Source organism: Odontesthes bonariensis, chromosome 23 (genome assembly GCF_027942865.1).
Source record: "Odontesthes bonariensis isolate fOdoBon6 chromosome 23, fOdoBon6.hap1, whole genome shotgun sequence".
NCBI classification, from domain to species: domain Eukaryota; kingdom Metazoa; phylum Chordata; class Actinopteri; order Atheriniformes; family Atherinopsidae; genus Odontesthes; species Odontesthes bonariensis.
In genome coordinates, this window is record NC_134528.1 from 8,102,070 (window position 1) to 8,116,701 (window position 14,632).

The 14,632-nt window shown below is 41.5% G+C and overlaps 1 protein-coding gene across 2 annotated transcripts in view; it reads right to left on the reverse strand.

Annotated features, from left to right (window-relative positions):
- wnk4a (WNK lysine deficient protein kinase 4a) overlaps window positions 1–14,632 on the reverse strand; it is a 43,958-nt gene that overhangs the window by 5,879 nt on the left and 23,447 nt on the right. Inside the window, exons 6-17 of one of the 2 annotated variants that reach the window (XM_075457983.1) lie at window positions 13,868–13,956; window positions 13,464–13,683; window positions 12,047–12,407; window positions 11,242–11,393; window positions 10,690–10,763; window positions 9,139–9,274; window positions 8,563–8,679; window positions 6,462–6,635; window positions 4,089–4,143; window positions 3,702–3,833; window positions 1,696–2,534; window positions 1,207–1,294 (exon numbers count right to left, since the gene is read on the reverse strand). In XM_075457983.1, coding sequence (XP_075314098.1) covers window positions 1,207–1,294; window positions 1,696–2,534; window positions 3,702–3,833; window positions 4,089–4,143; window positions 6,462–6,635; window positions 8,563–8,679; window positions 9,139–9,274; window positions 10,690–10,763; window positions 11,242–11,393; window positions 12,047–12,407; window positions 13,464–13,683; window positions 13,868–13,956 — 2,437 coding nt within the window. The remainder of the gene's footprint in view (window positions 1–1,206; window positions 1,295–1,695; window positions 2,535–3,701; window positions 3,834–4,088; window positions 4,144–6,461; window positions 6,636–8,562; window positions 8,680–9,138; window positions 9,275–10,689; window positions 10,764–11,241; window positions 11,394–12,046; window positions 12,408–13,463; window positions 13,684–13,867; window positions 13,957–14,632) is intronic. The other variant, XM_075457984.1, reaches the window with a different exon arrangement.

A 14,632-nucleotide genomic window follows, 5' to 3' on the forward strand; every position in this document is an offset into this window, starting at 1 on the left:
TATATATATATTAAAAAAAAGATAAAAAAAAGAAGGAAAAAAATTCATTCACAACGTTTAATCACAGCCATCAGGTGTGATGCACCAGACACAAGAATCGTAACCAATCAGAAGATAATGAAGTAAAGAGGGAATACTTAGCAAATACTGTACTCAGAATTATGTAACATTTTATTGGGAAGCATTACAACCATGACTAATGTCCGTGTAAGAGGAAACAGATGAATAATTAGGAGTTCTATACTGTTCGTCAGCTGAATTAATCAGGAACCAGTCATAACAAAACTTATCAATTTGATCAAATCACAGAATTTAATTACATAATTACTGACTAAAGATTAAAAAATACAGGATCTCCCAATCTTTTCTCAAATAAATCATCATTATTCACCATCTTATCCTCAACTGCAATGTATAATATTAATATTCATTGTCTTATCTGGTTCTTTAAGCACTTGTTTCTTAACCAACTTACCATTAACTAATTGTTGACTACTTACTAAAATTTGTTTCTTATTTGTTCCCTGATAACTTCCTAAAAATTGTGTTCCTCATTGGAAAGTGTCACATTCAAACACGGTCTGAGACGTGACTCACATCTGTGGTGCATTAAGGGTTTTTAATGTTCTGCAGTGCCTCAGTTTGCCCACTGAGGGTCCTTCTTACAGAAAACAGAGAAAACATGTGAGTCTGTGCCCGCTGAAACAGAGGAGCTCTGTTGAATGTGGGATTCTGAGAAGAGTATAAATACTGACAGGTGTGGATACTGGAGGAGAGGCCGGTAACGAGCACAGCTGCTCACTGATTGGTCACTGCCGGTGGGTCGGGCTGCATCACACCTACGTTTGTGTTCATATTGAATGGAACATTACAGTCAGACCCAGGATTATGCAACAGATCCTGGGGCACCATTAATCGGTGATAATGTCCAGGGAGAGACACGGAAAGAAGTGAAAACAACTCAAAAAGCTAATTGTCCGTGACAGACACATCAACCTGTATTTTGACTGAATGCATCATTTGTCTTTAAAAAAAGAAAAAATGGGTACATTTGTGTGTATTCACATGTGTATGTGGGTGTGTTTGAGCTGCAAACATAAACATAAACATACAGCTTACAGTACGTCATTTTCCAGGTCTCCTAGCTTCTGGCAAGAAACACTCTACATTTAAAGTGTTAACGATGCGGAGAACAGAAATACTTACCAGATTCAGTGGAAGAGGGTTTCAGTTTTGGGCTGCTTGTATTCATCTTAAGTCCAACTGGGTGTGACTGACTGTTGAATGATGATAACTACAGAAAAGGGATAAATTATGTTGGTCTCAGTGCTTAACTGATATTAAAGGGGTGTCTTTTGTGATACAGAAATTACAGACCAAAGTCTAGCTTTCAGAAAATAATTCAAATCAGTTGCCTGCAGAGCAGTGGACAGAATTATAAAAATGGACTGATAATAAAAATCAGCAGATACACTCACAGAATACAAAAAGTGGAATGAGTGCATCCCTGTTTCACATCAATAAAGCTACAACAAGTGAGAGTTTATAAATAGAACAAAATCTAAATTGCTGATTACTTTATGAGATTGTATAATTTTCTGCTGGTGGAGCGGCTCAATGATAAATCCATCAGCACTCACACAGAAAGAAATTTTAATATTTGAAGAAAAAAAAAAGTAATCATAGACAACTCACAGTGCTATCGGGGCTGACTGGGGGCGATGGAGAAAGATCTGATGATGAGCTTGATTTGCACAGTTCAGATCTAATTTTAGCCTGGGATGGAACTTGGGCTGAGCATGGTGCCTCATAACTGTCCTCCTGGGTCAGAACGGGGGAACCGGGGAACCCAACCTGCTGCAGAGACTCCAGAGTCGCCTGTGGAGGAGTGGAAGGCATGGAAGGTGGAGAGACGGGAGGAGGCCACTGTGGCTGACTGCTCTGGTGAAAGCCAACTCCGTCCATTTGAGGCACATTCTCAGGGCTGTGGTAGAGGTTCTGCACTGGGATTCCTGCTGAAGGGTATGACGTGTCCATTGATGGAGTCGGGTAATGTTGTGGGTAGACGGAGGGGTAACCTGACTGGTGGGCCATGTGACTCTGTAGCTGGGGGTGGAAGCCTGGATAAGACGGCATCCCTTGAGTGGTAAGGTTTGCAGGAGGGATAAAAGACTGAGCCATGCTCATAGCCATGGAGATTACATTAGCTAAGGAAAATAAGGGTTGTGTGTGGGGGGGCCACATGTTGGCATGCTGAGGGGCAGGTGTGGACATGGTGACACTTTCGTTGCTAGGGCTTGGGGTCTCACTTAGAGGACTGGGAGAGCTGGGGGTTGGGGAGGGAACAGAGCGGAAAGAGGGGTTACTGGCTACCCGTGTGAGGGGAGGATGGATCTGGGCTGGCTTTGGGGAACCTGGAGAACCTGGGTATGGGAACGGAAAGTGAGTGTGGTTCATGTAGGGTAAGTGATAGTGTTGGTGATGGGGCAGAAGAGATGCAGGGTTGTGGTATTGCTGGTAATGGAGGGGAGAACCTGGAGAATAAACACAGAAAAACAGTTTTAATTAACAGCTTAAAATCAGTCTTCTTGAATCTAATGTAAACTAAACTAACTGTGCCTTCATGTTATACAGTTTGAGTATGGACACGGTTAAACCTAAGAGACAAGTTAGGATTTTCTCTCTCCTCTAGCCTCCTGCCAAAATACACATAATTTGTAGCACAAATCTTTCCTGTATTTTTGAATAATAAGTTTCCATGATGAACAAAGACATTCTGTTTCGAGCAGCATCCTACCATAATTAAATTAGTAGGGCAGGACACTTGCACACTGGGCTTGAAACCTTTGTGAGGGAGTTAGCATCAATGGAGCAAGTGAGGCTTTTACGGATAAAATTTCAGGGAAGTTTAAATGGAACACACGTGTGTGTACACAACTTCTTGGGTCTGATTGTGAGATTAAAGAAGTCGGGATTTCTTTATCATTCCTCAGGGAATGGTTTCGGATGCCTCAACAATGGCTCCACAGTTATAAACCACACCTCCTCTTGCTGATGATGCAAAGCAGCCTCTGCTTTTTCCACGCTGATGGAAACACAAGTTAGGGAACACTCTGTAATAGTGGCCTGTGGCCACGAAGCATTGCAAAAGCAACCATGCAAGCAGATGTCCAGCAGAGAAAGGACACAAGACAAGAGGGGATGAGGACGTTCAGAGGGGGGGCAATTGGAGGATTTGTGTTATTAAATTGACTTCAAATGCCTCTCCTATGGGGAGGGAGACTTTGAGGCAGGGAGGAGACATTCTTGGAAATTATGCAGGAGTTTGTGCTGGCAAACAGATGTTGCTGACTATCGCAGAGCTGGAGAAACCTCATGCTTTACAGCGACAGCATTCACAGCTCCCTAAAAGCCAAAAAGCGCCCTTCAGGTGAGGTAATTACCCCTGAGGCCCAGCAGCAAGGCAGACACAGACGAAGGCTTTGAGGTGTGGGGATGGCGGATGGCGCCATGTGAATGTCTGAACAATACTGAGAATGGGCCCTGAGGAGGGGAGGTGGGGGGGTGCTTATGAGGTAGCCGAGGTTTGCTTTGACTTATTCTTCGCCAAAGGACTGCAACAATTTTTCAGAGTGCTGAAACAGTAAACAATGCTAGGCCTCTTCAGGTAGGGACCAGAGGGAGGTTTAAGGGGTATTTACCTGGGGCGTTGTGGAAAGACTGCGAGCGTATTAAAGGTCGCCCGGGTGAAGTAATGTCTGCACTGAAGACATCTCCATTGGGGCATGGGGGTGAGCCACGCAGCCCTATGTTCGGGTTAGCCACACTGTAGTCTAAGACAAGACACACACATGCATGAGCGGACTTTCATTCATGACCACCGACACAGTGATCATGCAGAGTCGAAAAAGATGCAGAAAGTTCATTTGACATGCTGTGAGAGAGAAATCGTCTATGCGGTTAACACACACTTAATCTTACTGGATGAATTTGAGTTAAATGTTGAAAAGCACAAAGGGTAAAGTTGTGAGTAGTTAATTAAATCTAAATGAGTGGATTAAGAGAAACTGACAACACGCAAGACTTACCAGGCAGAGAAGAGGACGAGTGTGTTCGAGGCATGGTCTGACTGTGTAGATTAGGCTGTAAAAGAGCACATTTGGCAAGTGTTCATACTAATGTAGCTCTATTTCAGTATCAGTACTATTTCTATGAAGCTACTGATGAATCAACTGAAAATATTGAGATTTACCTGAAATTACTTGTAAAATAGAATCTTTTGCAGAAAGGTTATCAAAACTTTAAATCCTAATTTCAGGAACATGATATTCAGCACCTGTTGCATCTGACTGGACATCTTTCCTTTTTCTTTTTAAATTACAGACCTATAACTGTTAATGGAATGTTTTTGTTATTTGTTGTCTCCAAGCCCAAGGTGGTGACTGCAGGATAACATTCTCTGAATAGACAACAAAGCTGTGTAGTAAGGCCTTGTAAGCAGACTGTGACATGTGAAATCCCTGTCCTGATCCTCTAAGCAGGGCACTAAACCACTGGGTGATGCTGGTGACCCCGGGACAAAACCTCTAATACAACATGTAATAGATGGGCAGTAAAGTAAAGTTTCTTTAGGCCTTTCAATATTAAATCTCATGTCATTAACCTGTTGATATAACTATTACTATTTTTTTTTTTAATCCATATGAGGTCATTTTATGGGAAGTTTTTAAAACATTATAACTACTCCTTTCAATCCGGCTCATTCCACAAAAGCAGAGCTGTGGAGGAACTAGGACTTTTTCTCTGGCTCTAGGGATGCCAGTGGAGGTCTGTCAGTTGGCTGATCAGTCTACCTCAACGACTTTTAGCTGAATTGCCCTGGAACTTTAAACAGACAATAAAGATTCCCTGAGGATGTAATCTAATGACTGCCTTGTGTTTCTTCCAGGTCCACCAGCGAGCAAAAGTCTTCACTTCTCTTGTGAAATGTCTCAACGTCTACAAAATAGACTGACTGGCACAACATTTTGTAAACAGATCCATGGCAAGATTACATAAAGTAATGATTTGGTAAAACCACAATTGTAATTTTTATTTAAATGTCTCCAGTAATGCTGACTGCATTGCCATTAAATCATTTAAACATTTAAACGGCCATTTAGGCTGGCTTTTGAGGCTCAGCTGTGCTTTATTTCAGCTCTAATGGGCAAATATCAGCATACTAACATGCTAAACAAACAAAGGGAACACAGCAACCAGTTTACCTGTGCAGAGACACAGCAGCTGCTTTTGCTGCAGACAGTTTGTTTTTTTTCTTTCAGCAGTGACTAGCAGAAAGCTGGAGCAGTCAGACAAGCTTGGCTTTCCAGGGATTCAAGCTCCATTTATAGAATTTATTAATAGAGTCTCAAAATAGCGACCTACCTACAAATCACAACAGCCTGCACAGAGATACTTCTATAGATAGATGAGTATCTGGGTTTGTCAAGTTTCCTCCAAAGATAACTTAGCATGTTTGCTTGTTAGGTTTTTGGTTGTACAGTGCTGAGGAGTTCAGCCATTTCAGTTCTTGGTTGAAACTATCTTTGCAATAATCCAAAGTGTTGGAGTGAAGCCAGAAGAGATTTTTCCAAAGTGCTTCAGTGTAATTGTGCAACCAAGGGGGTCAGACACACGATGAACAAGGTAGATACTGTTCTTTCATGTCTCGGACTTTACATGAAAGGTTAGTTTACTTTCTTCTACAACGTTTTTTATATCTCAAATAATTTTTTACCTCGGTGCACAGGAATATTTTGTTCTTTGTGCTCTGGAAAGTGGAACATATCTGGGAGAACAGAACTTTTCCTTAAACTGACAAATCGTATCTGATAAGGCATTAGGTCATATCTTGGGATGGCACTGCCCTTGACAAGGCTTTTTTCCTGAAAGCTCATTTTACAGCTTGATTCATAAAGGCCTAGTTCATCTAAACATAAATTATTTTACCCATTCACTGTTGGCAGATATGCTGGAAAGTTCATTATAAACACTGGAAAGGATTTGTGGTTGCGGGAACAAATAAATGTAAAAGACATGAGTTATAGTTCCACAATTCACATGTTTTATGTTTTATGCCACCTGAAGTACAGCTTTTTCTGAAAGGAAAAGCTGTACTTCAGGTGGCTTTGAGAACAAATAACCTTCTACCTTCTGTCTCTTATTGTGGATGGTGAGGAAAGCACTCCTCTAAAGTTTCTTTTTATTGCCGGTTTAGGAAGCAAAACGCTAAAGCTTTCCGTTTACATCAGATCTATAGCTCTGTCTTAGATAAGCAATGCTATACACACTAATTGATGTAAATTATGACCAATCTGACAACGCACGTAAAGAGCACTCGCAATACAATGAGTTACTTCCTTTGTTCTCAGCTAGCTGTGATGCAGTTTACTGGAAATGAGCAGCTGATTCTGCTAACTAACCTGTGAGGAAGACAGTGAGTTAACCCCGCTGTGAAACGCAGGCTGGACAAGTCGGTGCCCGCTGGTGTGGAGCGACTGTTCTTTGGTCATCAGAGCCTCGGCCCGTTTGATGATGTCACCCATGCGGTGGATAAAGCCCTCCTTCTCCGATGGCAGGATGAATTCATTGTGCACCTTGAAGACAAAAGGTGGAGAAAGTATTTAGATAGATTACTTTGTAATGATAATCCCTTGTAAGCAGCACTGAAATGTGCCTCACAAATCAAAGGAAAAGTGCACGCTTTGAAGGAAATATTTCAATCTCTATGCTTTATATACTGTATTTGTTTTGATGAATGTATAAAATGCATTTTTTCAGTATGGCTTTAGCTGTCAGACAGATAACCTAATTTGACTGAAATACTTTTGGTCGACTCAATGACTGCAAGATGTCCAGGTGCTGTGGCTGCAAAGCAAGCCAAAAGGTGGCATGAGGTGTTTGTGTAGATAAATACTGCCAAATAATCTTTTGGATTATTCCCAAGAGGACTCATTATCATAGGCTCAATGTGGAGTCCATAATAATAACGGACTATAAATCATTTGGAAATGGTCTTTTAGTCTTTTTCTGATTGATGGCAGCAACATTCTCTAAGACCATTGCTGATATCTCTCATCCTTGGAATCCTGTGAACACACACCTGAATGCTGCAGACCGGCAAAGAGCCAAAACTTCAGCTTTTATAGAGGTGCTCATACTTCCACACCTCACTGCTACTTCACCTCATAATTCCTATGGAAGCAGTAAGGGTGTACTTAGATTTTACTACACTGCTTCTGTATTTTTCTTATTTTAAATAAAAAATGTGACAGTGTAATGACATTTTGTTGTTCATCTGAGGCTCTATTTACCTGATTTTAGGACCTTGTAAGGACCAAATGATTTATTTGATCATGTTCCAATATATAAAAGCTCTAAACTGCGAGAGGAAATGCTTTCTTTTTCACCTGAGAATGTCTATGCCAGATTTACTTTTTTGTATGTCTATGTATAAAATCTATCCACTCACCTCCCATTCATCGAATGTAAAACTCATGTAAAACTCCCAATACAGCAATCATTTAGCGGAGCTTATGAGTCTTGCATATTCATGCAGTTTTGCTATAAATTGTGGTTTGGGGCGGGGTGATGTTTTCCTGAAAGCATGGCACAATTCAGCTCATTTAAAGCCCTGCGCTAAGGACTACAGGGCTGTTGTGATGCCAGGTGCCCCTGCTGTGCCAAGACACAGTAAACAAAAGCCCACTGTGTTTTAGAGTCAGGGAAACAGCACATTCAGTGAACAAAAAGTGCTGCAACACTTCGTCACACCTTGTTCACATACAGACTTACTGTGTTACAGCCCGCCCCCCCAAAAAAAGCTTGAAGACATAAACAGGAGAGATGGAGTTGCTTACCTGCGTCACACAATTCTGTGGATGTTTGATAAAATTATCAGCTCCAGTTAAGATTGACAAACAAAAAGCTGCTAGCTGGATCAGGATGAGTCATGTGTGCGTTCAGCTGAGATCTGCCAAACTTATCAGCTGACATGGTGAATCCATTTGTTTATTTTTGAACAAATTATTGAAGGTTCTGAGAAGATCTCAAAGAGTACCATTTTTTCCATAGTTGACCCTTAAAATATTTGTTTATTGCTCCATCAAGACTAAAAGTTCCCTTTTAAAAAAGTATCCTTAATCCTAAACCTGGTTGGAAAAGAGCAGCAGTATTACTAAAGCATTAGCTTCTGTGGTAGTTGGTAGGCAAGTTTAATATGTTCTGTAGGTAATTCTGACTTAGTTACCTGCGGTGCAACCAGGATTATATGATCTGCACATGTAACGTAAGTCTGCTTAGATTCCAGGACATACTCAGAGTTTAAACTGCCAGCACTCAACACTTTTGAACTAAAATTGATCTCTTAGGGGTTTTTGATCCAAAGCCAAATATCACTACACTAGAAATCAATACAGCTACAATGGATAACTGCAATGAAAACAAAAGAAATCTTTTCTTCCCAGCTCATGGGACCTGCTCATCGTTGCTTTGATCTGTGACTCAGCTCTAAAATTGGCTCACCATGACAGCAGCGATGTCGTCTGGGTTATCTCCATCCAGATCAAATTTGAAGGTCACCATCTTGTCGTTGTGTGTCTGCAGCTGACACTCAACTACTCGATCCACTTTATCAGAGAGCTACAGAGACAGAGAGGATCAATGGTAATGGAGGGTGTCTGTTTACCTTCTAAAACGTTAAGAGGAACAATACATCTTTTTATGTGTGTGGAGGGAAATATAACATGAACATAAATGTGAGTCTAACATGCTGTGTATCTGCGTGTAAATTGTACTTTACAATCTTTGTACATGTAATTACGCATGAAATTTATACCAGTCAAAACACACTCATTAAAAGACCACAGAATGTCCTGATCTAAGGAGTAATGTGTTGCCGTTTTCATAAGAACAGCAAAGCTACTACATAATTATTAAAGCTCCTCGATAGTTATGTAATAACCAGGGAGGAGCTTTACCACAAACTCATCAAATAAATGCGTCCACTAATTAATTTCATCAATCTACGTCGATTTATTTGTTAATCATGGGTAAAAATGCAGTTCCAGTGCTGTAAACAAAATATTTGCTGAATCGCACCCCTGTGATGCGAAGCCTCGAACGTGCCCTCCTCCTGAAAAGCTTTCCAGCAGTTCGTCTGGCTGCCGTTTTCTCATTCTTCTCGGACAGGCCTTCATAGCCATCACTCAAGCCTGAGGTTACATCAGAGGCATAGCTGTGAAGAAATATCATACACGTGCTTCCGGTTAGTGAAAAGCAAATTCCTCACACTGCAATTTAATGTCAGTTAATCATCTGAGGTGCAGAAATCAACATCTATTATCATTGAGTAACCAAATAAACAGCAGCTTAAAGTATCACATGAAGCCTTTATGTGTTACAGTGGTATGTCTCTTTGGGTTTAACAGTCAAGTTTAACAATACAGTTTAGAAACAGTCTGTTCAGGCTCTATAAGAGGAAGCAGCATGTGAACTGTTGTATTTGAACATTGAGCATGTTTAAGATATCAGAGAACTGGAGAACACTGAGCACATTTTATAAAAACCTTTGGTTCACCTAATTGCATCTCCTGGGTCTTTTTAGATCACTGCGGTTACAGACTCCCCTCCGTCTACCTCCCCAGAACAGGCTGCAAACATTTATAGGCCTACTGGTTGGCAGCGTCCACACATCTCTATTTAAAAACCTCCACTTCATGGGTAACTTTAGGTCAAAGTAAAGCCTGTTTCCCCCTTCCAACACTGAGTACATGTGAATATGGTATATGATAATATAAAACAAGGTTGATGTGATTTCTGACACACAGTTCTGCTCATTGGTAATCAGAGGCTTTTCTCAGAGGAGGAACTAACCTACTGGGAGTATGTTTTGGATCCTTAATTGTGCATGATCACTTCAATTATGAAACAAATACTCAGCTACGCTTGACATTTGTTTCAGTCTAAGATGGAAGAGTCCGATAGTGTCGAGTCATTACATAATAGGGAAAATATCATTATTCTAATCAAATATGAAAAACACACTAAATTCTCTTTATATAAGCATGTTAACTAAGTTTGAAATGATCTAAGCAAAATTTAGACTGTTTATGTCTGCAACTTACAGTTTTTCAGTCAGTTTAACAGAGTTTTAGTAGAATTTTTTCTAAACTTTAGTGATATAACTATTAACTGATGAAACAACAATCGTGATAATATCTAAACATGATGAAAACAGATAATAAGCATATCCATTTGTGCATGACAAGACATTCTTAGAGATTTAACTCAGATAAATCCTTCAGCACACACACATGTACATAATTTACTCGTCCACTGTCAGCTCTCCTGCTGAGAATAAAGCCATCCCACCAACATGGAAAACAGGCTCTATACAACATCTGAGACGCAGTCAAATAGAAAGCTGCAAGGGTCCGTTCTGCCCCCCTGCAATAAAAACACAGAGGAGCCCGTCGATTGCCCCAAGCTTGTTGTTTCAGCCCCACAGATGTGGAGGAGGAGGAGTTACAGAGGGAAGACATTTCTTCAAGATCCACACTGACTTTCAGGTCTCTATCTTGAATGAGGAAGGGAGTGCTGGATTTGATGCTCGATGGATTGTAAGCTAAAGAGCAGAGTAAGGAGCTTTACCTGTCCACAGGGGAGTTGAAGCCACTCGGGGACATCGAGTTTCGACGTTCTGTGTTACTGGATACTGCAATACTCTGTAATTAGAAATTAATGACAAGCTCAAGCAAAACATAAAAGAATAAAGACCTTTTATCATTTTTAGCTGGGGAAACATTTTCCTTCAGTTTTCAATTGACTTCAAACCAATTAGCCATCAAAATGACATTTGCTCCATGTTTGTTAATGAATAATGCTGCACCACTATGGTGTAGCAGTGTGTATGGCAATAATGATCATCAAAAACTTTCTGAAATAGCTAAACATAAAAAAAGTAATATCATACCCTTTGTTCATATTTGTCACATATCTATACTTTGTGTTTAGTGCTAATTAGGAGATTGTTAGCAGCTATCTTTATGTGACTTTCCAGCCACATATTGTAAACATTATGTGCCAGCGCTGGGTGGGACGGGTGCTGAAAAGCCAAAAAAAGAGGTGTTGTAAAGTCCTCTGTCCCCCCCATAAACCTCCACTCTTCACTTTAATAACAAGCTCTTCGTTGACGCCACTCACTGAGGGGAAGCGGAGGGCCGGGATGGGGAGACCGTTTACTGCAGGGGTGTTGGTGTGCATCGTGGGAGGGGTTGCACGCGCGTTGAGGCTGTTGGCCTCCAGCAGATCCTGAAGACCAGAGGAACTCAGGTCGCCGTCCGTCTCGCAGTCAGCTGTTTCAACAAAGTACATAAGCTATTAGCATGTGACCAGCTGTGACCTGAAAAAACTAGCATAAACTGTACCATTCACACTCATGCGCACATGATCCACACTGAAACACACACGTCTACTGACCCAAACTGTGATATGTCATGTACACAAACGCATAGACATTGCTGGATGCAATCAGACTGGGTCAGATGGATTCACTTGGAGTTTCAACAGAATATCTTGGCTGTTATTTTAGAAGCTGATATTTGAAAAGAGGAATATTCAGTAAGTACAACACAGCGCTCGTGCACACCATGAGATAAGACCTACAGGGACTGAATAATTCAGTTATCTACAGTATCACATTTCAGCACATCGCTCCAATGTGCTAACAGATATAAACAGCTGTCTTGGTTCAACACAGTTGTACAGCCATGATAAGTTTATGACGGCCAAAAGAAATCTGACCAAAACTTTGATGGGCCCATTTCATGCATATGTTCTTGAAATGCTATTTAATTGTGTGAAACGTAATTAAATACACCCACGCGTTGGCTTACATAAAATAACAAAGAAACAGAAAGTGTTTATGAGGATTTAAGGTTTCAATCTATGCCCCAGTTTGCTGACAACCACATTTTCATGGTATGGGATGTTACATTAGGCAGCTCACAGTTAGCAGAGGACAGGCTGTTACGGCGGACATGGAAATGCTGGTCTGCCTCAGGCTCCTCTGGCTCTGCAGGATAGTTGGAGCTCACACCGGAGTCTGCAGAACTGGTGACCGGGGATGAAATGGGGGCCGGAGGCGTCAGGGCTGGGGTGGGGGACTCTGCTGCAACAACGTCACTGACTTTAGGCGAAGGCAGCTGTGGCTCTGGTTCTTCTTCGATAGCCTCTTGCACCTGCTTCTTCTGGCGCTCCTCTGCCTGCCGCCTCAGCTTCTCCCTCTGCCTCTTGATGGCTGTCACTCTGTCCCGTATGGCTTTGGCCACGAGCTTGAAGTCTGCCTCACAGACGAAGCCAAGCACAACCTGCATAACAACACACAGGAATGGTCAGGGTACAACATTAAACACGTGTGCATGTAATGGTCTACAAATATGTGCAGGTCTGTTGCTTAATGACCCGATCATCCCAGCTGTGACATCAAATTATGATTAAAAAAAATTGATTTTGTGAACAACATTTGTTTCACAACAGCACACAATGACTGCATTCCTCTTTCATTCTGGCATCTTGAGCTGCCTCCTGTGACGGCCGGTCCAAAGCGGGACACTCAGTCCGAAACTGCCTCTCAACACATAGTCAGATTACAGCGGATCGGCCGGACTTGATGTCCCCTGCTGTTACCAAATTTGATCTTGATGAAATCCACCACAAAGACGTAAACAAGTAAGGAATTGTGGCTTGTATTTTCATTAAAAGTGACCTCTGTGAAGGGGGTGCTCTGTAGGACATAAGGCCCGTTTCGCAACAAGCACGAGAGCCATTATATTATTAAAGACGTGACCTCGGCTGCTTCCTGAGACACGCTCTCACATTTCTAACCAGCGATGATTAAATGTTGAGCCGTGACCTTGACACACCATGCAAGAAGTTGAGCTGGGGCTCATTTACATGTTTCTGCTCTCGTAACAGAACTGTAAAAGTTGCATTAATGTTGTTGAGACATTAACGTGAATACCACGCTTTTACAGTTCGGGGTCAAGTCTCAAAAGATCTTAGATCGAAATAATTACGATGGGATGTTAACAAGCCTTCAACAGGAGCTCCACACAAAGTCTCAGTGTAGAGACACTACCAGCAGAGGCTCTCCTCTAACCACAGTTCCTTCTATTTTACCGTGATAAAAAACTTTAGGAGTCACAACCAAGTATTCATTCAGCCTTCCTCCAGAAAGCCAATAAAAAGCTATCATCATCTGTCAGACCATGCCATGCAGAGAACATGTGTGCAATGGCTGAAGCTTCTTCTACAGTATCTGTTCTGATCTGGAATCAATTACTCAATTTCCTCAGTAATGGCTGCCACAAACTGGGTCAGCGAAGCTGTAATCGTTGACATCATATCCTCATGTGCCAGCCTACCATCTCCTGAGCCACCTCCTCAGGCACGTCCTTGTAGAGCTCAAAGAGGAACTCAATTGCGTTGTTGTCTTTGTATTTCCCGTGGAGCTTCTTGGTGTCATCCATGCGCAGCCACAGCTTCAGGCCGGACTTCACCATGTCATCCTCTTCTGCCAGCTCCACATGCACACCATTGTCCTCCTGGAAGAATGGGTGATCCAAAAGGTCCTCAATGGTGTACCTGGGGAAGAAGAAGAAAATGCTAATTGTTTTTATACTTTCACACAATTTAAAGGACAATGTTTAAGCAGAAAACAGGTTTAATGGTATTATTATGAGAACCAATATCAGAGATAGTTACAGTTTTGAATAACATTTTTTCACTCTGCAAAATCTGGCTGAGAAATAAATGCTTTAATTTTTACCTTTCATCTTTGATCATACGAATGCAGCCCTCAATAATCTCCTTGAGTTCTGGGACTTTTACTTTGTAGAAACTGTCGGGTTTCATGCCCTGTGATAGCACACAGAGGAGAATATTGAGTTCAATTTGATCTGCTTTATACTTTAAAAAAGGAAGACAGGTATTCTCATGATTTCTGACACTTTGTGTAGGGCGAATTGTTGTTGATCTTTTCCTACGGTTCTCATGTCAGGGGATCAAACTAAAGCAATAACAGCCCCTCCCACCTGCCCGCTAACGTAATCATCTGCTTTGTGACATCTGCCACTAGCCAGCATGACATTTGGCTCTGTAATCACGTCAACACCTTTTGGAGGGCCATACAAAGAGATTATGAATATGGAAAATACCCAAGATGGTCTCCTTTTTCCTTTCCTTCCCTTCCCCTAAACTACTCCTTTGAAGCATTTTTACTACGCATCACAGCTGCACTTTCAATAGCGTTTAGCTCAAGAAGGAAATTATCTCAGTAAGCCTTCTCGCGACATGAAATCAGAGTTTTCTGACTGTTATCATGAGAATGTACATAGATTACATTAGAGTTCCAGTCCCTGTAAAAACAATGATAAAACAGGAAAAAGCCAAGGTCAAAAAGATGTTTGGCCTGAAGATACCAAAGCGTCCGGATGATTTCAGGTCAAACACCCAAGCAAAACTACTTAAACGTGAAAGACTGAGTGCTGCACTTTGTTATCACATTTAAACACTGACATGTCACAGTGTAACA